This window comes from Seriola lalandi, unplaced genomic scaffold (assembly GCF_002814215.2).
Source record: "Seriola lalandi dorsalis isolate HSWRI2012SDOR001 ecotype SW California unplaced genomic scaffold, Sedor1 jcf7180002054672, whole genome shotgun sequence".
Classification (NCBI taxonomy): Eukaryota; Metazoa; Chordata; class Actinopteri; order Carangiformes; family Carangidae; genus Seriola; species Seriola lalandi.
The window spans coordinates 994,253-1,014,626 of NW_019525225.1; the positions used below are offsets into that span (position 1 = coordinate 994,253).

Below are 20,374 nucleotides of genomic sequence, written 5' to 3' on the forward strand. Positions count from 1 at the left end.
TGTTCAGTTTTTATCTTGGAAAGTTTGACAAAATAATATTAGGGTTAGTTACCCTCTTAGTCTGGTGTTGTTTGGCTCAAGCAATTCAGCGATTTTTAATTGGTTTGTCTCACTGGACAAACTAAAGTACTTACTATTCTAATGTAGTAATGTAGTTAATGTAATGCAATCAGGATGCATTTGCGTCTACATTAAAGTTGCTACATGAAAACAGTTCTTAGCTATGTTGCTTTTTTGGAGAGTGTTTTTTTTTTTTTATACCTTATGATTGTATTACTGTCTCTTTGAAACGATGTGAAGAAAAGTGCTATATAAATCTTTGTGTTAGCTCTGTGTAGTTGCAATTTTGATCATATCACATGATTTTGATAGTTATGTTTTCCACATAATTTTCAGTAGCAGATGAAGTTTATCCAGTTGTTATACAATTTTGTCCACTGAAGAAGATCATTGATCGAAAGCCCCAGAACGAGTTGAGACTGTTTTATCAACTGCTGTATCCATCGTCGACTGATTGAAGCTCAATATGCAGTACACATGCATCCCTGTAGGATGTAACCTGATTCTCCAGCAGGTGGCAGTGTGCGCACCGTTAAAGCAAGTTGATGCACTCAGTCACAGCGCCGAAGAAGAAGCCGTTTTCGAATTCCTTGAGCCGCAGCTTACAACTTCTAGCTTGTTGTTCATCTGATTGTTTCGACATCTACCTGGAAGGATTTCAGTTTCCATTAAGACGTGACTATAACTAAATAGTTGACGTGTAATTTTTATGTTCGGCTGACTACCTAAGCGTCATTTTATCGTTTATTCGTCAGGAGGAGATCTCCTAGTCAGGTTGCTAACTTCCTTCGCGGTTAACGTTACTGAGCTTTGTGTTAGCATGTCCGGAGGAGGTGTTGTTCGTGGACCCGCTGGGACTAACGACTGTCGTATATACGTGGGAAATCTCCCACCAGACATCCGCTCAAAGGACGTTGAAGACTTGTTTTACAAATATGGCTCCATTCGTGATATTGATCTGAAGAACCGGAGAGGAGGACCGCCGTTTGCCTTTGTGCAGTTCGAGGACCCGAGGTGAGCTGCATTGCTCCACCACGTTTCAACGTTATCTCCCCCTGTAGTTTTTTTCACCCAAAGCTGTTTACAAAAGATACATCCACACAACCACACTCATAGACACAGTTTATCTGGTAACCTGCAGTAAATCCGATTTTGCTGATTTTTTACTGTTTACACTGTTTCACTGTAAGTAATGAGGTAAATAACACAGATTAACCATTAGTTGCATCCATTATAACATTACTGTACTATTGTGGATATTCCAAGTTTACTTTTATGTCGCACTGTACACTCACTGAATCCACTAGCTGTATTTTAGTGGGAAATTATAACACACAACAAGTTTTTTTATTCTGGTGCCAAAGAATGAGTGATAGATGATTAAACACCCTTTTCGCACACAAAGACTATTGTATTAAAACAACTAACTCACTACAAATTTCATAGTCAATCAAGACCTTAAATAGGATTAGTCTTATAAAATACATGAAAACACAATAGTTTAATTGCTAAATCTTTGAATATACAATAGAATGATGAAAAGGGCTTCCAAGATGGTTTCTTAGTAATAAAATTGAGCAAATTTAATATGCTAAACATAGGCACAAAGGCATGGACTGGCAGCTACTTTGGATCGCGATGTGTTTCAAGCTTAAAATTGCCAACATTCTTCACTGCCATGCTTGAAATGCCTTCCAGTTGCGAATAGCTGCCATTTGATGCATTTTTGTATTCTTCATGCCATTATGAGCCTGTGCACATATTGATCATATCAAACACTCTCACTTTTCTGTTTAACAGCTCCACTCCTTTCTTCATAAATAAACCAGTATAATTAATTATTCAGAACAATCACATTATTAAACATGTTTTCCCACTCACAAATGCATGCATTTTTCTCCCAGGTTTTATCACTGCAATTGTAAGATAACATGTTGCAACAACCACAAACCAGTGGGCTTCAATGATATCTGGCTTCCTTGACTTAAACAGTGTGTGTTTATTTACCTGATTGAAGTTAGATGATTATTAACTGTTGGATTCCACAGGGATGCTGAGGATGCTGTTTACGGCCGTGATGGTTATGACTACGATGGATACCGACTGCGTGTTGAGTTTCCAAGAAGTGGAAGGGGAGGAGGAGGAGGAGGAGGAGGAGGCGGAGGAGGTGGTGGTGGAGGAGGTGGAGGTGGTGGTGGTGGTAGTGGAGCAATGGGACCCCCGAGGGGAAGGTATGGTCCCCCGTCCCGACGCTCTGAGTACAGGGTTGTTGTGTCAGGTGCGTGTTTTCTTCCTCTTAGCTTGTTTTTATACTTTTCCCAAAATGTAGATAAGACTGAAGTCTTATGCCACCTTTTCCTGTCAGGTCTTCCCCCCAGTGGAAGCTGGCAGGACCTGAAGGATCACATGCGAGAGGCAGGTGATGTATGTTATGCTGATGTGTACCGTGATGGCACCGGAGTAGTGGAGTTTGTGCGCAAGGAAGACATGACCTACGCTGTCCGTAAACTGGACAACACCAAGTTTCGCTCTCATGAGGTAGGTAAAGGCTTGAAGCCTCAGGCTAAATTGAAATTTTAGTAAACATTTTCTCAATTGAAGAATTGATATTGTTATTGTTTCTTTGTGTCATTCTGGCTATGCATGTCATTCATTGAGTGATCATGACAGTGACAGTGGCATTTTAAGCCTAAATTTCAGTGACTAGATGATTTTTATCTGACGTCACCAAACAGCAAACACAGAAACAGATATTCGAAAATCTGAATTAGGGCTCTGGGTTACTTCTGCAGCAGCATATGAGCACGTTAAACATGGCAGTGTAGTTTTGAGTAAATGTCCCCAAAGACATTCATTTTGCTGTTTGTGACCACATGTATTTCCTTCTGTCTACCTGAGTCTCATGTTGCAACTTAGTCATTACATAAACGAATGCTTAGTCGTGGTTGGCACTCCCATTCCTGCTCATTTTTTTTGTGTGTTCAGGGAGAGACGGCCTACATTCGTGTGAAGACGGACGGACCTCGCAGCCCCAGCTATGGTCGTTCTCGCTCTCGCTCTCGTAGCCGCAGTCGAAGCCGGAGCAAGAGCGGGTCTCGCAGCTACTCTCCTCGACGCAGCAGAGGGTCTCCACGTTACTCTCCCCGGCGATCCCGCTCCCGCTCCCGCTCTCGCACCTAGATCTTGCATCTCACCTTAACTAAAGCAATGGTGCACCTAAGAGCTGAAGAGGAAATTTTCACATCACTTATCAAATCCAATCCTGTACACTGACCATGGATCATCTCCTGTGTTACCTGTTTGTACTGTCATATTGTGTGTTCCCTTTCCACCCCCTTTTTTTTTTTTGCAGTTTTTTTTTTTGCAGTTTTTTTTTTTTTTTTGCAGTTTTCTTTGTATTTCTCAGTTCTGCAGACCAGATGTACACAAACCAGATGTCTGGTCTGTGTACATGGCCCCGTTTCACTCTTGATCTGCCGTGCTTCCCCTTTTCCATTTTCACAAACATTGCGTTTCTGCTAACCATCTTTTTCTCTTTTCTATTCTTTTTCTTCTGATTGTCCTCGTGTGCTTTGTTTTGTTTCGTTTGTAAAGATTTTGCTTCTTCTAAGCATATACTGCTGTCCTTTGACCTTCTTGTGTGTCTCTCTGTAGAGTTCAGAGGAACAGGATAGGATGGAAACAGAGGAAACAGTTCATATTAGGATAAACAGGAGGAGGAGGAGTCAAATATGGCACCAATGGTACGATGGCTGTGCCTTGTCAACTGTGAAATCTGCATTATAAGCCTGTTCGGCTTTTTTTTTTTTTTTTTTTTTCCCCCATATACTTGACAATAGAGTGTTATGGATTGTTTTGCAGTACTAACAAGTTCTGTACAACATTTTGTATTTCGAGGCCCAAAGCTCGTGTTTTTTGCTTGTGCTCTTTTTGTATTATTCAAAGTAAATCTTAGTTTTTTTTTTTTTTTGGATTGATCATAGACGGAGTCCCTTGTTTATCTGAACGTAAACTTCCTCGTAGATGCATTTATTGACATTTTCAAGTCATTTGTGAAGGTGTGATTCTAACTTGCCTCCTTCTCTTTGGTTCTGCTGGTATTCTGAAGGTTTGGACTGGGCTCATTGTCTCCCCATTCCGGAGCCGGATCAGGATTCAGGATCAGATCAGGATTAGGATTAGGCTTCAGGATGGATACATGGAGCATGGGAGCATTTTACTGGGAGAGGATCCCGACCCCTGGCCCTGTCCACATAACCCCATCAAACCAGAGACATTGTAGTGAAAGTTTCAAACTAAATTGGCTTTCAAATAATCCAAATTAATTTTTCCAATTTCTGTTGGACCTCAGAGACAGTTACTGGCGGCAACGTGACGAGCAATTTATTTTTCATATATTTTTTTTTTATTATTATAAATGAGAAGAGCAAAGCTTGGATCACAACCAGGAGGAGGGCTGGGAGGTGCAGGATGGATCCACACACGTAAGGAGAGTGGTAAATAGTGGGCAACCATTAACAGTGGAGGAGGGAGGGAAGAGGGAGGACTGGGAAGCGACAAGGGAATGTGACCTTAATGTGGTTTGTATCTTTTTTCTCTTAAGTGAGTCTTTTCCAGAGGAGAATGATTTCTGATTTTCTTAAGTATAATCTTCAGTATCTCAAAGCTTTATTCTCTTTTAATAAAACTTTCAATAACATTAGAAAATGTCTGTGTTCTTCTTGCTCAGTAATTTTAATACCGCAAAGGGTTGTGCACCAAAACATGCAAAACATATAGAAACATTCAAAGTTAAATTACTCCAAAATTTTGCTTACAGTATTACAGTACAGTATTTTAGTAAATGTACTAATATTGACATTGATGATAAAAGTAAGAAAAAAAAAGAATGAAAGTAAACAGGCTTTTTATATTAAATCTCATAACTCCTGAAGCGGACAAGATATGTGTGGTTTTATTAATAAATTAAACAGGCTCAATAGTAAATAGTACAATAGATTTAGAAAATGTGGGCTTTGAATATGAAATTTACCTAATAAAATTAATAGCTTTTATTTTTGTTTCTTGTTTTGGTTATATTGAAATTATATGACTTCCAAGATAACTAAGTTTGGATATTGGTAGAATATTCCTATATGTTTATCCAGATTCTTTTTGTGAATGGGCATTCTTAAAATACATGTTTTATTTTCTCTTTACAAACAGGTCTGCTGATGGTATCTCCAAATCTTGAAGTGTAGTTTGTGGGATATATATTATGAACAATTTTGAATCATACTTCTCCATTTGTTGGGGATAACCTCTGAGTATTTGCATCTGAAAAATCAGTTCCACACAAATCTTCCATGTGGAGTGATTTTTCTTCTACTGTTAAAAGTCAAAAGTGTATCATGTTTTTCCTTATATTTGTGGCTTTTAATGTGTATTCCGTTTTCAGAAATCAAAGATCCTGATTTCTGTAGCTAGCCAATTCAAAATGGCATTTCAACAGATTTATAAATGTATATCTATAATAATATACAATATAAGTTTTTATATCTAATTATTATTTAATTATTGAACATTGTACAATACAAATTTCAGACATCAGGTAATATCAAATGTGCAAAAAGTATATAAAATAGATTTAGATTTAAATTTTATGTCGCTACAGCAGTACATAATGACGACATGGCTATGATTTCTGCTATTGGTTAATAGAGCTCGCCCACCGCAGGGATACCGACTGGACTGTTATGAAGGGCCTCCACCAACGTTCCCGTAAACATTATGCTTGTAATTAGTTAAGCGACAACAGCCATAAATATATATTTCTACAATTTCTTGTTGGAGGTCAAACAATTGGTAGCCTGAACAGTTCGGTAGCTATCAACTTTGTTGAGCCACTGTTAAACATGTCCGTCGGAGGTGTCATTCGCGGACCCGCAGGAAGTTACGACTGTCATATATACGTGGGAAACCTCCCCCCTGATATCCGCAACAAAAACGTGGAGGACGTCTTCTATAAATACGGAATCATTCGAGATATTGATCTGAAAAACCGGAGAGGAGGACCGCCATTTGCTTTCGTGGATTTCGAGGACCCGAGGTAAACTGCGGTGCCACATTTGAACCACATTTCCCTTATTTCAGAGCTAAAGCTGTTCTCAGCACTATCACACACCTTTAAAACTTGAAACCTTCTATTTATCCAGGTAATAGTTTTAGATCTGTTACCTGGATTGAATCGTCAGAGTTGTAAAGTTGCAGTTTACTTAATCTGAATCTTAATCTGAAACATGCCAATTGTGCCACTTCAAACCTTTGTTCATAAACACTGCAGTTCTTTGACACTGTGGAGATTGGAGAAACACTCTTCTTCTAATTTACTAGTTATTGTAGCACTTGTATCAATGCCCTTTTAGATGAATCGACATGTCAGAAATCTGGGTGTTCTGTGGTTTGTTAAGGTTGTTGTGAGGCAGTTGCTGTGCTGTTCCAGGTGTTTGTCATGAGGTGGTTTGGTGTGTAGAGTGATTTTTATATGGGGTTTATATTGTTCTGGGCAGTTGCAAGTCTCCTGCTAGGTGGTTGTTAAGAGTGTGTTGGTCGGTTGCTGGTTGGTTCGACCAATAAGTATATCGGCCGATAATAGTTTATAACCTACAGTATATACTAGTGTCAGCAGATGTGGTGGCATGTCAGTAAATAAATGTCAAAAATACCTTTGAGGGACTTTAATAACAGGCCCACCAATACATAATGTTACAGTGTAAAAGTTAAGAAACTGTATGTTTGTTTTAAATGAATCTGATTGAAGAGAGACTGTTTGACTTTTTCAGCACCATGGACAGAGATACTGTTACTGAATGGGTTTGAATGCTTCAACACAGAATGGATCATGTGTGACTAAAACACATGTGCTATTTCCTCTATGCCATTTAATGAATATTCAAGCTTGTAGTGTAACATTTATGAACCATGTAGTGTACCCAAAAATCCCAACAGTGGTAGGAAATGTGGTAAAACTAAATACTGATATGTAACTCATCTTCTACACTCTATCATTTAGGGAAAAGTGAGTGACTCTCACTGTCACCCTTCAGGGATGCAGAAGATGCGGTTTATGGACGTGATGGTTACGACTATGATGGCTACCGTCTGCGTATTGAGTTCCCTCGAAGTGGACGAGGTGGTGGTGGTGATGGTGGTGGTGGAGCTTTAGGAACCACAAGAGGAAGATACGGTCCTCCGTCACGGCGCTCCGAGTACAGAGTTATTGTCTCAGGTTGGTGATATAGCCCTAACATTATCTTGTTACCTTGCATGGAGGAACTGTTGAGATTCTTATCGCCTTCCTTTCTTCCTGTCAGGTCTTCCCCCAGTGGAAGCTGGCAGGACCTGAAGGATCACATGCGAGAGGCAGGTGATGTATGTTATGCTGATGTGTACTGTGATGGCACCGGCGTAGTGGAGTTTGTACGCAAAGGAGACATGACCGACGCTGTCCGTAAATTGGATAACACCAAGTTTCGCTCTCATGAAGTAGGTTAGGGTTACAGTAAGGAATCGCTCTAGGATTAGATTTTGGCATTGAAACTGTTTGTTTAAGGTAAGTCTTGAAGTGAACATAGAGCAGGTTAAGTGGGGAAAATGGGCATTAGGGTGAAGACAACTGGACAGCAAAGGTCAGTTTATATTCATGCTCAATGTTGTTGCTTTGTCATTATACAGTGTAAACCTGTTATTCCTGCCACTGCAAGGTTCTGGATTGATAAAGCTTATCTCTGATGCTCTGATGAAGCTCAACACTGGTGAGTGCTTACTCTGCCTGTCATGTATCATTTGTATGTGGAGACACTTTATAAGAGTGAGGCACTTGTGGAGACACTTTGTGAGAGGGAAAACCTTTTTTATGTTGTTTTTAACCATAATAACTATGAGTAAGCAGCTCTTTTCCCATTCCTGCAGACTTGTTTGTGTCTTCAGGGAGAGACGGACGGGGAGAGAGATGGACGGTCCTCGCAGCCCCAGCTACGGGTTGTTCCCGCTCTCGTAGCCGCAGTCGAAACAGGAGCAACATTGGCTCACGCAGCTTCTCCCCGCGTCACAGCAGAGGGACTCCACGTTATTCACCCCGGCATTCCCGCTCACGCTCTCGCACTTAAGGCACACATGACCTTAATCAAACCACCAGCCAGCAATGCATCTATGAGCGGAGAAGACAAACTTCACAGAACACATCCTTGACAGTCTCCATGGACCATTTGATATGTTAGTTGTTTGCTGTTTCTCTTGTTGTATGTTCCTGTTTCCCCAGTTTTCTGCTGTGATTTTTATTTCATTTCACATTTTGGCAGATTCTTGTTTGACCAGTTAATACCCTGGTCTGTGTACATTGCCCTCTCTCTTATATTTATATTCTCCTTTTCGATTTTCCCAGTGTTTCCTTTTCACCCCAAAATGATCAAAATCCCTCTTTCTGCTAACATTGTCTCCCCCTTTTGTGTGCTTTGTGTGAGGAAGGGTACCTTTTAGGGGAATACATCATTGTATGTCTTATGTTGTAGTTGTTATTTTGCAGGTGGTATAGTTAAATATTTTTCTAAGTCTTGCATTTGACCCTCTCGTGTGTTTCTCTGTAGAGTTCAGAGGAGCAGGATAGGATGGAAACAGAGGAAAAGGAAACACAGTTTATATTAAGATAAACAGGAGGAGGAATCAAATATGGCGCCAATGGTATGATGGCTGTGGCCTCTCACAACTCTGAAATCTGCATAAAATAAGGCTTATTTCATTTTTTTAACCCTGAATATATGCTTGAAAATAGCTGAGTACCATTACCAAATGTTTCTATTACAAGTTTTGTTTTGTTATGCTATAGTTGCTGTAGTTGTGCATGCTCCCGTTATGTTATGAGTACCAGCAAAGTTACTTGCCTTCTGTCAGTAGCCCTTAAAGTCCAGTGTTTCCTCACAGTGGTCCTGCAGTCTTTCCTGGGTTGGGTCAAGACAGTATCACTTAATTGTATATCATCTTCATATACCAAACACTACAGTGTGTTTAGAGATCCAGTAGTCACTGTTGTTTCTGCTTTTGCTCATTTGTTAGTATGTAAAGTAAGTATTTTTTTGGATTTATCATATACGACGTCCCTTGTTTTCCTCAATGTAAACTTCCTCATAAGTGTATTTATTGACATTTTCAAATCATTTGTGAAGGTGTGATTCTAACTTGCCTCCTTCTCTTTGGTTCTGCTGGTATTCTGAAGGTTTGGACTGGGCTCATTGTCTCTCCATTCCGGAGCCGGATCAGGATTCAGGATCAGATCAGGATTAGGATTAGGCTTCAGGATGGATACATGGAGCAGGAGCATGGGAGCATTTTACTGGGAGAGGATCCCGACCCCTGGCTCTGTCCACGTGACCATATTTTTTTTTCATGTGGGGCCTCAGAGACACAATCACTGATGACATCTTGATGAGTGATGAGTGTTTTTTGATAAAAAACATTTTTTTATTAAGTGGAGCAAAGCTTGGATCAAATCCAGGAGGAGGGCTGGGAGGTGCAGGATGGATCCATGCACGTAAGGAGAATAGTAAATAGTGGGCAACCATTAACAGTGGAGGAGGGAGGGAAAAGGGAGGGAAGAGGGAAGGGGTGTGTAGGGGAATGTTACCTTAATATGTTTTCCCTTAAATGAGTCTTCTGCTGTAGAAGATTACTTTTAATTTTGCTAGGTATAATCTTCACTATCTTGTGTTTTTCTCTTCAATAAAAGCTGAGTTTATAGTTTCATATTACTATGTCTCTCTTTTTTTATAGTAGTATATAGTAGACGGAAAATTCTAAATATTCACTGCCCATTGAAAAGATTTTGGTGAACTGAAGGAAACACAAAACTACTGACAAGCTGAAAAGATAAAATAGCTTTAGACTTGCATTATGTGACTAGACTAGACTGAAGGGTGTTTAAGGCTTCGTTAATTTCATTTATACCAATTAATTTATACTGAGAACTGGTTGTCAGTGGCTGTTGTGTGCATCTGTACATGAAGGGACACAAATGTTAATGGAAAGCAGGATGCCACTTCTGTAGTGGCAGGGTAATTAGTTTTGTAAAAGGAAATATTTTTTATCTCCCATCAAGAATACTAACACCCAGAGAAGTACTGTTGCTCGCATTAATAAGAAGACCATCCAACACAGGAAACAATAACAACAGTAACACTTTTTTTTTTCTTTTTTTTTTTTAACTGATGCTTATTTTTTCACTAAACCATGGCTGTATACTCAATCCTCGATCCCCAGGTAATCACTTAAAGAAAAAGACAACATAAGACATGTATTAAATGTTTCATATGTTTTTTTCCACAAAAAAGTTCAATTATCCTTTTAAAAATAAATATACGCCTCCTGTCTCGTTGAAACATCCAGGATCTATGAATATGCAAATGTTTTTAATTTCAATGGTTTCCCTACTAGACACACAATGGCACCTTCTTCACTGTAAACTCCACTCAGACTGGACCATGATTGCACCAAGTGCTGATCATACACATTTTAAACTCAGATTTAAGGTGAGCACAGAGAAACTTTCTCCCTTCAGCAGATGAGTCAAAAAAAAAACAACCCTTTCAGCTTCAACCTCTGCATGTACATCATTCTGCACAGAGAAGCTCAAATATTTAACCAACAATAAGCATACCCCATTTTTGAACAGAGGGGGACTTTAAAAAGAGCAGCCAAATTGATCCCAGAAGTAATCTGAAGAAGAAGACTTCTGTAACCTCGGGTTATAAACCAGTCTCAGCAATACAGAGATATTTCCCCCTCAGGTTTATCCCAGTTATCTTGCTGGTCAAAGCCCACAGGAAGTCAGAGCTAAAAGTCCATTATGTCATCATGCTGCATTGAAGGATGTAGAGAAATGTTTCAGTATAAGGTCATTTAGGACAACTGTGAGCTGTATAACTGTCTGAACATGATTTGTTGTGGACTAGAATGCCCTTTTCTAAAATGGTTAATGAAGTAGCTCTTGGCTTCCAATGTGGAAAAATCGCTGAAAACCCTTTATGAGATATAATCTTTTTCATTTTAACATTTTTTATCGTGATCGTGATACTCTCTGTTTTCCAACCAGCATGGGATCAATACTCTTTACACTCCTGCATATTTGAGATGTGCCTTGCCTCCTCTGTTTGTGTCCAATCTAGCGTTTAATGTTTTGCAAGTGATGCTGATCAATACTATCGATCAACCCAATCACCTGGATCAATCACGCCCACTGAGGTGGAGGGGTGGTGGTAGTGGTGTGGTGTGGTGTGGTGTGGTGGTGTGTGTGTGTGTGTGTGTGTGTGTGGGGGGGGGTAGTGAAAATGGTGCATTCTGGGTTGAAATAAGATGCAGGCACTGTGCGCAAGTAGAAAACGCCGTCAGCAGGGTGGAGCCTTCACTCCAGCCAATCAGATAGAGGAGGTGATGTGGTGGGCGGGGCAGAGACGCACACTTCCCGTGCATAAATGAAGGAAAAGCTATACAGCTACCCGTAACGCACACATTTGAACGTTATAACTTCGCAGAGAGACGGTAAGACTGAACTGCATGTCTGCTAGTGTGACTCGCTGTATGTTGTCGATGCAACCTGTGCACTGTCAGCAAGTGAGGGTGAATACCGAGGCTTCTGGTGCTTGCATGCTAATCTCGCCTGAGCCTCTTGTATTTGTCCTGAGAATCTGTGTGAATGCTCCTTCCACTTTCTTTGCATTGTTTGCAAACCTCACAACTCGAGTTAGTGATTTCTGATTACTGAAGTTTTAAATCATATAAGGAGCAACTTGTTGAATATGTGAAGAAATAGTTAACCAAAGTTATAATGCTGTCAGTTGCACAATGCAGGTGCATCCATTTCAGTAATGTTGCAGTATTATGTGTCATGTCAGCACCCTTCTTTCACTGCTTATTGTGATACATTCAGACAGGCTACATTGTCTTTCTCACACATCCACATTAGTGAGTTGTCTAAATGCAGCAAGTATATTCCAGAACAGCTGTCTGGGTACATCTGGGGGTGAGCTGAGGTGAGGTGGGGTGGGGTGGGGTGATGGGGTGGTCAAGGTTTTTCCTCAAAATTATCCAGATAATTTGGTGATCCTGCTTCATGGGGCTTCCAATCCAGTTAACTGGATAGGACAAGGTGCAAGTCTCACTTAGCGCTCAGTTGTAAATCATGTAAATCATCAAATCAAGATGCAAATAAATAGGCCCCAGCTGTAGTTGAGAGTCTTTCTGTAAGCAAATGTTGACGCCATGGACAGTCTCACTATCTGAAACTTGTAAGAACTATTTGGGGGGGGAAATGTAACTGAATATTATGATTTATTTTGTCTCCTGTTCAGTTAAAACAAAAAGCCATCATGTCTGACAAGAAGGCAGTGATAAAGAATGCTGACATGTCAGATGAAATGCAGCAGGACGCAGTGGACTGTGCCATGCAAGCTATGGAAAAGTACAACATTGAGAAGGATATCGCCGCCTACGTCAAAAAGGTATGTTTGATTTTAATATTAAATGATTTCCACAAACATCTAACTTTTATTGGCACGTGTTTTTTAATGGCCTCTTATCTATGCTGTGCTAAATATTATCTTTCCTGCAGGAGTTTGACAAGAAGTACAATCCCACATGGCATTGCATTGTTGGGAGGAACTTTGGCAGCTATGTGACGCACGAGACGAAGCATTTCATCTACTTCTACCTGGGCCAAGTGGCCATTCTACTGTTCAAGTCGGGCTGAAATCCAAAGATTTCCTCCGAAAACTACTTTTAATGCCGCCCTTATATTTCTGTGCCACGCTGTACATGTGCTATCACCTTTCTGCAGACATGCCTACCTCCTGGTTTCCTGCTTGCTTTAGTCTGTTACTGTTTGCCACATACAACACTACCACCATCGTTGGATGGTGCTTTAGTCATGCCTGGGCTGGTGATGTGCTGTTCATAGAAAATGCCAATGTAACACTACTTATTATGCCAGCTGTCAGTCAGCATTTCCACATCTGTCAGACTCACTAGAAATCATAATTTCTGGATATTATTTCTGTTGTGCATTGATGCACAGACCTTGTACATTATTTCATGAATGTTGTATAATAACTTATTTTTCAAGAAATTAAAATGAGCAACAGAATTTTTGTTGAAATGCCTTTAATTTTCAGTGTTAACTGAGATCGAATTTAAAAATGCCAAGACTGTTGCTCTAACTTAATAAAGAATATTCCATACTAACAGATTTAAGGTTTTGTACATGCTTGGAACATTCCTGTTTTCACTTCTGCTGTGAGTGTGAATATTAACAATGTCACTGCTGTATTATCTCTGAAATTTAATTTTATTGGCACTTTGGTATTGTGATATTTTCAACATGTTGAGTTCAAAACAACTTTGAGACAGTAAATTGTTTCAAAATGTGCAGTGTGTGTGTGTGTACATGTTCCTTGAATTTACTTCCATGTACAAATGTCTTCACTTCTTATTGGGCTGGACACAGTATATTACCTCCTGTATATTCTAATTATAATGTGAAGTAAGTTACATACTTTTTGTTCCCTGAGGCTACAAACAAGTTACAATTTCTTTTCTTTCTTTTGTTATTGCATTAGTCTGCATTTGGGGAAACAGGCTGGGGGCATCTGCTGTAATCCATCAGAGGGAAGTAGTAACATTAACAGTACTACAGTATACAGTTTATTTTGTGTCTACATTTTTAAAGGACTTTTTGTGTTCTTTACTACTACATGTACCTGGCAGCCACAATTAAAAATTAGATGAATTTTATACAAAAACGTGATTAAATTATAGTATGTGATGCACTATTAAACTACCTAGCTATATATAAATGTTCCACCATGACCGGCTGCAATATTAACATAGCACTTATGTTCAAGCATCAATAATTTATTTTATGTTTATTCTAAGTATACAGCAGGGGCCAATGCCATAGCTAGCTTATAATGCCCAACCCTCTGCCTTTATGCAACAACAGAAAACTAAAAGTAATATTACATAAATATGTTAAAAATAACTCAATCTTTTGACACATTTAAAAAAAAAAGTGCTTTAATAATTTGACTCTTTCTTGTAATAATGAATTTTAGCATTATGATATATATATATATATATGTAATGTAAAAGTTTTTCCATCTGTTTTTTTAGGGAGAAGATGAAAATAATAACTGGGATTTGGGTGTTTATGTTTCCGGGTCACACTGCAGGGGGCAGTAGTGAGCCTGACATTTGGGTGTTAAGCTTGAAAGGAAGCGCTAGAACCACCAAACAAGGGAAATACTTCCGAGGGCAAAAACATGAGCTTGGTTTTCTAAATTTTAAATGGTAATAGAAATAATACAAATTCAGTGGCAGAAAGTCACAGATATTCTTTATAAATACAATTTTAAAGTATGTACTTAATCCCATTTCTGCTATACTTTATACTTCCACTACATTTCAGAGGGTAATATTGAACTTTTTACTCAACTAAATTTATCTGACAGCTGGTGAAACTAGTTAATTTCCAAATTAAGATTTTACATTAAAAAACATACGATATGCTGTTGAATTGCAATACAAAACCTCTTAAAACAGTGTCAGGTTGAGGTTCATTTGTCATGTTTCAGATTATGAGTTGTTAAGCAGTTTGGCGGAATCTGCTGGTCAGACTGTGCAAATGCACTGAAAAACAAAAAAAATCAGTGGTTCAACCTAAGCAGACCTTCTACACAGAAATCATTTTGGGACCTATCCATGCTTGACACACTGCTTTGATGTCACTGACCTGCTGAGGCTCGCATGTGTGTGTATTCACACCGTCTGTGTGTCTGCTGCGTTGCTACCACCACCAGCTCGGTCTTTCTACTTTGAGTTTGCTTTGGATGTGGCCATCAATACTTGAATGTTGGATTTCTTTTCATTACAAACCTTAGTAACCTTATTTACCTTCATTCAGAGCAAGACACACTGTAGAGAGAGAGAGAGAGCGAGAGAGAGAAAGAGAGAGAGAGACAGTACAGTAAAATATTGCCCTTCACCTTTTGTTTCACTTATATTATTTACCTTATACCACTTGTATTACTAACATAATATAGGTCTAATCATAGCCTATGTTGGGTGTCTGCCAGTGAAATCACAATACATAAGGGCAGTAATGTCAAGATAGGAAAAGTAAATATAAACAGAACCTGGGCAGAAAAGTTAGGGCAGTTATTTCAAAATCTCAAAAATTGATGCTTTTTATTCTTTATTTGAAGTTTTGATATCAATATATATTTTCACATCTTCTTTCTCAGGCTCCTAACAGGTAATGTATTGTAACCTATTACTTAAGCTTGGTAAAACTAACCGGTAATGCAAATGACAATGGTGAGTCAGGGCTGAACGAGCCCAGCAGATGGTGAAATTCGGACTAAAATGCTCTGGTCAGATTTGGTGTGGAGCTTTACACTGGTGCCTTAGGCCTGGTACCGGCGCAAACCCCTGGATCAGCGTGCTGTTCTTCTCAGATAGAAGGAAGATTTTATCAGGAAAAAGAAAGAAGAAATGTTGCTGTATGTTATCAAAAAAAGAACCATTCCCTGGATAAGATATATCAGAGTTCTGGATCTTGGGTTTGATATAACACCTAGTCTGGTGCGGCAGCTTTAATTTATAGTTTTTCCCAAACGTTTAAACACATTTCCAGAAACTTTGTCTCCATTTCTCAAAACTCTAAACACAAACTGAAAAGAGTTAACTACTTTGTCAAAACCTTGAAAATGAAAATGAAACACAGCAATCAAAACCATGTTCTCGCTTCTCAAAACTGATTCCTTCAACCAAAACAATACACGCAGCTATTATATGCTTATGTCTTACAGAGACTCAAATAAACACTGATGTGATCAATTCAAAACACTACCATGAAAAGTGTCATGTATGTTTTGGCTTCATGAGGCCATGTTATATATTCAAATGCATACAAGTGTGTGGAAATAAGTGTCCTTCTTTTCGTTTTGGTGAAGTGTAGTTTTGTCCCGAAATAGCATTTACAAAAAAAGGAAGAATGAGCATATCAGACAAAAGGCCTACACACACGAAACACGTAACAAAGGTGTTTCTACAAAGTATTGACAAAGGGGGGCGGAATGCTTTTGCATGCCACACTTTTCCGTTTTCTATTTGTAAAAAAATTTGAAAACCATGTATCATTTTCCTTCCACTTCACAATTATGCGCCACTTTGTGTTGGTCTATCACATAAAATCCCAGTGAAATACATTTATGTTTGTGGTTGTAACGTGACAAAATGTGGAAAAGTTCAAGTGGTATGAATACCTTTGCAAGCCACTGTATATGGTTGTTCAAGTTGGAGGATTTGTTGAAAAGATACTATACCATAAAAACTGTTTTAAAAAAGTGTCACAAGCTGAGTGACTCTGTTATGTGTGTGTGACAGTAGAAAATCAGAGTCAACAAATGAACTATTGAGGAAGAACTATCTGCTATTGCAGGTGTATTGATATTGCCATCAACTTTTTCAGCAACTCTTTCACTCTGTTGAGCTGAACTATTCCACAAAAGGCCGAAGTTCGGCTCTCTTGATGCAGCTCCATTCAAAAAGCTGTTTTACCACAAACATTTTGTTCAAAGTGCAGAGAAAAATAGAGGAAAAGAAATGAGACACAACTAATGAAAAACACAAGTAAAGTACATACAGTAAATAAATACAGCTAAATCCTGCAGTTTGACAGTTTCACTTGTTGCAGCCTGAACACTTTTAACCGCTGACTGATGAAAATAGCACTTAGCAGCTGTGTGATAGACCTGTTGTGGTCAGAGCATGAGCAGTCAGAAAAGAGGGGAAAGGAAGTTCACAAAGTTCAGAGAGGAACTGCACTTTTCACTTTGTGTAAACTCAGGTACAACCATGGTATTTAAACAACTCACTTTAGTAGCATTACAACTGCATTTGTTAAACAAAGGAAAAACTTGCATAATCCATAATTATCAATAATCTTTATATTCCAAGAATTAATGAATTCTTAATTAATTAATTAATTAATTAATTAAGAATTTACAAGAAATAATTATACTGCTGTTAATGTTCTAGTCATGGCAAAGGTAATATGTAATTCTCCAGTATGTAAATCTGCATCTGTAATTTGCTTGTTCATGAGTTTTGGAGAAAAGATATCAACAAAAAATATGTGATTGAATATCTTGAGAAGGGAAAGTGAAACCAAACCAGTATGCATTATAGTGAGGCCCTCCTCACCAAGTCCCCTCAGAGGATGTTCAGTCCATCAAACAAGGATGAGAAAAATCTTTCTACTCTAAACCCCAGATGTTTGTTTTATCTATACATCAAGTAAAATGACAAGTCTACAAGGAGATGATGACACCACATCAAGTGGACACAATCAGATGACTTCAAGGTAACATTTGAATCTTTAAATCACCGCTGAATTTAATGCAAGAAGTAAAAGACCTGCAGGGGCTAAAATAGATGTATTAACTAAGGTGGAAATGTTTGGTTTTAGATGGGCCTTTTTGGATTTTTTTCATTCAAAAAAGAGAATTCATGTGAATTAATAGAAGCTGTATTATTAGTAATTTATATTTATTAAATATTGCTAATCCTCGGCTTTAAAAAAAATCTTGCAACCAAGATAGGCCTTGCAGTATTAATATGCAGCAAAATTTCATGCAATTCTAATTTAAACATAATTAAAAAGGTATATACACGATAAATTCAGGTAAAGAAAAAGTACTATATAATAATTAAATTTATAAGTTAATGTCTTCTCTGTTCCTTTCCCTGTTAGATTCCATTTCTCTTCTTTATTAGTTCTGCTTAGATCTTATGCTTCCTTGTACAAGTGACAAAGTTCTTTGTGGAGGCTGAATAAGTTTTGAACATTTTGCTTAGATAAAAATGTTTCTCCACTATTCTGTGATTGAGGCTCCACTCTCAGGACAGGAAATAGCTGATGCAAAAAGTGATTATATTTTTAACCTCTGAAAATGTTGCAGTAATTTGTCTTTAAATTTACTTAGCGTAGATGATGACCATAATTTATGATTGTAAAATGTAATGTAATGAATGTAAAACGAATGCAGTGTAAAATATAACTTGTGAGCACCTATATTACAGTTTTTTACGATTGCTTACACACTAAAATGAAAAATAATACACAGATTTTGAAACTCGACACACAAGGAGCAAAATGTCAGCCCAGGACAACTATACGCACATTCTCGGCCTCAAATTTTTGCAAAACACTGCACACAGTGTTCATGTCATCTTCAGTTCAGTATTGAGAATAAAGAAACTTTGTTTCCCGATTGCATTTGCGTTCATATTTACAGCATGCTCAAAATGAGAAATGTCAAAAACATGCAGTAATAGTGTTTTTATACTTAGCATATATCATTAGAAAAGTAAAAATGTGGAAAATGTTTTAGATTTAGAACAATCGTGTGCAGTTGGCAGTGGAAAGATCTATATATTTGGTGTTTGTGTGTAAAGTTTGTTAGCCAAAGTATCATTTTTAGAAGAGTTTATTTAGTTTTTGATGTAGTGCTTGCCTTTGCAAGAGATGTAAGATGTTTTGTATTTTGTGTATATGGTTTTAGTTTGTGTGTGTGGAGCTCTGACAAACAGGGCCCTAGTTTCAGGAACTGTGTTTTTGCAATAGTGAAAAACTGTAATTACATGGTGCAGTATCATCTTGCAGAATGACAGGATGCCACTGGTATGATAAACAATGTTGGGAAAATAGGTTATAATAGGGTCAAGGTTTCACAAAATAGCTGAATCAATGTGTTTTTCAAAGGGAAGTTCAATGTTTGTTCTGTATTACAGAGAGGAACTTCAGGAAGCTCTATGCTTGTACACCTCAAAAAGTGTCAAGCACATTGATGCAGTGGGAAGATTCTTTGCAGGGTTCTCTCAATTAATAAAAGATAGGAAGAAAGACTTGAGCAAAATAAACAACATCAAAGACAAGTCGACGTCTCAAGAGATTGACCCAGAGGCAACAAGCAGAGGTGGGGCTATTTATGGTTGATGCTTTGTCTTACAGAAAGGAACTACAGGATGATTTGCGCCGCTACATCACAGAGACCTTCAACTACATCAATTCTGTGAGAGGATTCTGTGACAAGATCTCTGAATGGGTGGACAAGAGGAAGACAGAATCAAAAAAAGTGGTAGACATTAAAGATAGGGCTGACAAACTTGACCTGAACTTGAGACATGTTTACCAGTCAAAGAAGAAAGGTAAGGCCCTTCTGGAATATGGGATGAGCAAGGTGGCCGGGGTGAATGCAGACAAAAGGCGTGCAGAGCTGGAGAAGGAGCTGGTTGCTGTGTTGAGTGACACTTGGAAAGGCCTGGAGGAGCTCAACCACTTCCTGGGTGCAGTGGAGAAGCTGGTGGTCACCTCACTTCATGTGTTCATGGAGAACCAGGTGTTACATCTACCCAAAGGTATCAGCCTTGATGTTCAGGTTATCATCGCTACTGCACGACTAATCTGCCCTCTCCTCATTGAGTTTAAAAGAGATTCACGAGTCTTCAGCCTTCCCAAACTTCAGAATGCAGTGGTGCTGTCGAATCAGTTGGAAAGATACATAAAGACCACCCAGATAATCTGTGATGAGTTAGAGAAAAGGTAAATAGACATTTCATGAACAGCACATTCCATTTTGATTGAAATAATATGACAAATGTTTAAAAGACACCATACCATAGCTGTCTAAATTAATGATTGCTCTATCATTCACAGATCTGTTGGTAACTTCTGCCAGACAAAACCTGTTGTTGGTATACATGTGAATTTATCTAAGGAAAACATGGAGAGGATGATTCATCATGTCAATGAACTACTCCGAATCAGGTAAGCAGTTAAGGCAGTTTAGGCTGGTAGTCTTGCACCAGTAGGACTGAAAGAAGAGATGTTCTGCATCCATCAATGAATGCAATGAAGTCCAAATAGTAACCTAACCCATGGTTAATATAAAAAAATGTTGATAATTGCAGCTTTAATTTTGCTTCCCCTCTTGCCCGTGCTTTTCTTCTCGTCTTTGACGTCTGTTCCATCATTAAAAACTGCGTCAGTCTAGCCAAAGATGCAGAAAGTGAAGCTTCACAGCCCATCAGGGACTCAGCTGATCTTTTGCAGTCAGTGATAGATTCATGGCAGGAGATTTATGAATCCTTGATTCAAGGCCAGAAAACATTTGAAGAAAACAAAGCTATCCTAGATAAAGCATTTTATCCAGAGAATTGGGAGAACAAA

General features: G+C 38.6%; 4 protein-coding genes and 1 long non-coding RNA gene across 8 annotated transcripts; all 5 read left to right on the forward strand.

Moving 5' to 3' along the window:
- The first annotated feature begins 627 nt into the window (after positions 1–627).
- Positions 628–4,767, forward strand: LOC111666131 (serine/arginine-rich splicing factor 1B). Of its 2 annotated transcripts, XR_002761565.2 has the most exons (5): positions 628–1,074; positions 2,109–2,338; positions 2,426–2,598; positions 3,046–3,803; positions 4,169–4,767. XR_002761565.2 is itself a non-coding variant. In XM_023421358.2 (4 exons), the coding sequence occupies exons 1-4, from the start codon at positions 881–883 to the stop codon at positions 3,238–3,240; spliced, it is 792 nt and encodes a 263-aa protein (XP_023277126.1). In that variant the 5' UTR covers positions 628–880; the 3' UTR covers positions 3,241–4,767. The 2 variants fall into 2 exon arrangements, 1 of the variants encoding a protein (XP_023277126.1); XM_023421358.2 differs by having other exon boundaries at positions 3,046–4,767.
- A 1,001-nt stretch (positions 4,768–5,768) lies between these two features.
- On the forward strand, positions 5,769–7,537 carry LOC147818241 (serine/arginine-rich splicing factor 1B-like). 2 transcript variants are annotated; one of them, XM_087178049.1, is made up of 3 exons: positions 5,769–6,148; positions 7,146–7,327; positions 7,413–7,537. In XM_087178049.1, exons 1-3 carry the CDS (start codon positions 5,955–5,957, stop codon positions 7,442–7,444), a joined length of 408 nt encoding a protein of 135 aa, XP_087034175.1. In that variant the 5' UTR covers positions 5,769–5,954; the 3' UTR covers positions 7,445–7,537. The 2 variants fall into 2 exon arrangements, 1 of the variants encoding a protein (XP_087034175.1); XR_015438167.1 differs by lacking the exon at positions 7,413–7,537 and having other exon boundaries at positions 6,059–6,148; positions 7,112–7,266.
- Positions 7,538–7,594: 57 nt separating this feature from the next.
- On the forward strand, positions 7,595–9,837 carry LOC111666156 (uncharacterized). Of its 2 annotated transcripts, XR_015438169.1 has the most exons (4): positions 7,595–7,853; positions 8,029–8,313; positions 8,685–8,778; positions 9,311–9,837. It is a non-coding gene; the product is annotated as an uncharacterized LOC111666156 (long non-coding RNA). The 2 variants fall into 2 exon arrangements; XR_015438168.1 differs by having other exon boundaries at positions 8,685–9,837.
- A 1,680-nt stretch (positions 9,838–11,517) lies between these two features.
- dynll2b (dynein, light chain, LC8-type 2b) lies at positions 11,518–13,510 on the forward strand. The gene is made up of 3 exons (XM_023421375.2): positions 11,518–11,628; positions 12,438–12,587; positions 12,698–13,510. The coding sequence occupies exons 2-3, from the start codon at positions 12,456–12,458 to the stop codon at positions 12,833–12,835; spliced, it is 270 nt and encodes an 89-aa protein (XP_023277143.1). The 5' UTR covers positions 11,518–11,628; positions 12,438–12,455; the 3' UTR covers positions 12,836–13,510.
- A 3,862-nt stretch (positions 13,511–17,372) lies between these two features.
- Positions 17,373–19,996, forward strand: LOC111666227 (uncharacterized). The gene is made up of 3 exons (XM_087178054.1): positions 17,373–17,506; positions 19,157–19,747; positions 19,862–19,996. Exons 1-3 carry the CDS (start codon positions 17,445–17,447, stop codon positions 19,974–19,976), a joined length of 768 nt encoding a protein of 255 aa, XP_087034180.1. The 5' UTR covers positions 17,373–17,444; the 3' UTR covers positions 19,977–19,996.
- The last annotated feature ends 378 nt before the right edge of the window (positions 19,997–20,374 follow it).

Excerpts from the sequence above, each read along its gene's own strand:
- LOC111666131 (XM_023421358.2), top strand. The coding sequence starts at position 881 with ATGTCCGGAGGAGGTGTTGTTCGTGGACCCGCTGGGACTAACGACTGT. Across the intron at positions 1,075-2,108 it reads GTGCAGTTCGAGGACCCGAG|GGATGCTGAGGATGCTGTTT; the intron begins GTGAGCTGCATT and ends TGGATTCCACAG. Across the intron at positions 2,339-2,425 it reads GTACAGGGTTGTTGTGTCAG|GTCTTCCCCCCAGTGGAAGC; the intron begins GTGCGTGTTTTC and ends TTTTCCTGTCAG.
- LOC111666227 (XM_087178054.1), top strand. The coding sequence starts at position 17,445 with ATGACAAGTCTACAAGGAGATGATGACACCACATCAAGTGGACACAAT. Across the intron at positions 17,507-19,156 it reads CACAATCAGATGACTTCAAG|AAAGGAACTACAGGATGATT; the intron begins GTAACATTTGAA and ends TTTGTCTTACAG. Across the intron at positions 19,748-19,861 it reads TGTGATGAGTTAGAGAAAAG|ATCTGTTGGTAACTTCTGCC; the intron begins GTAAATAGACAT and ends TATCATTCACAG.
- dynll2b (XM_023421375.2), top strand. The coding sequence starts at position 12,456 with ATGTCTGACAAGAAGGCAGTGATAAAGAATGCTGACATGTCAGATGAA. Across the intron at positions 12,588-12,697 it reads TCGCCGCCTACGTCAAAAAG|GAGTTTGACAAGAAGTACAA; the intron begins GTATGTTTGATT and ends TCTTTCCTGCAG.
- LOC147818241 (XM_087178049.1), top strand. The coding sequence starts at position 5,955 with ATGTCCGTCGGAGGTGTCATTCGCGGACCCGCAGGAAGTTACGACTGT. Across the intron at positions 6,149-7,145 it reads GTGGATTTCGAGGACCCGAG|GGATGCAGAAGATGCGGTTT; the intron begins GTAAACTGCGGT and ends GTCACCCTTCAG. Across the intron at positions 7,328-7,412 it reads GTACAGAGTTATTGTCTCAG|GTCTTCCCCCAGTGGAAGCT; the intron begins GTTGGTGATATA and ends TCTTCCTGTCAG.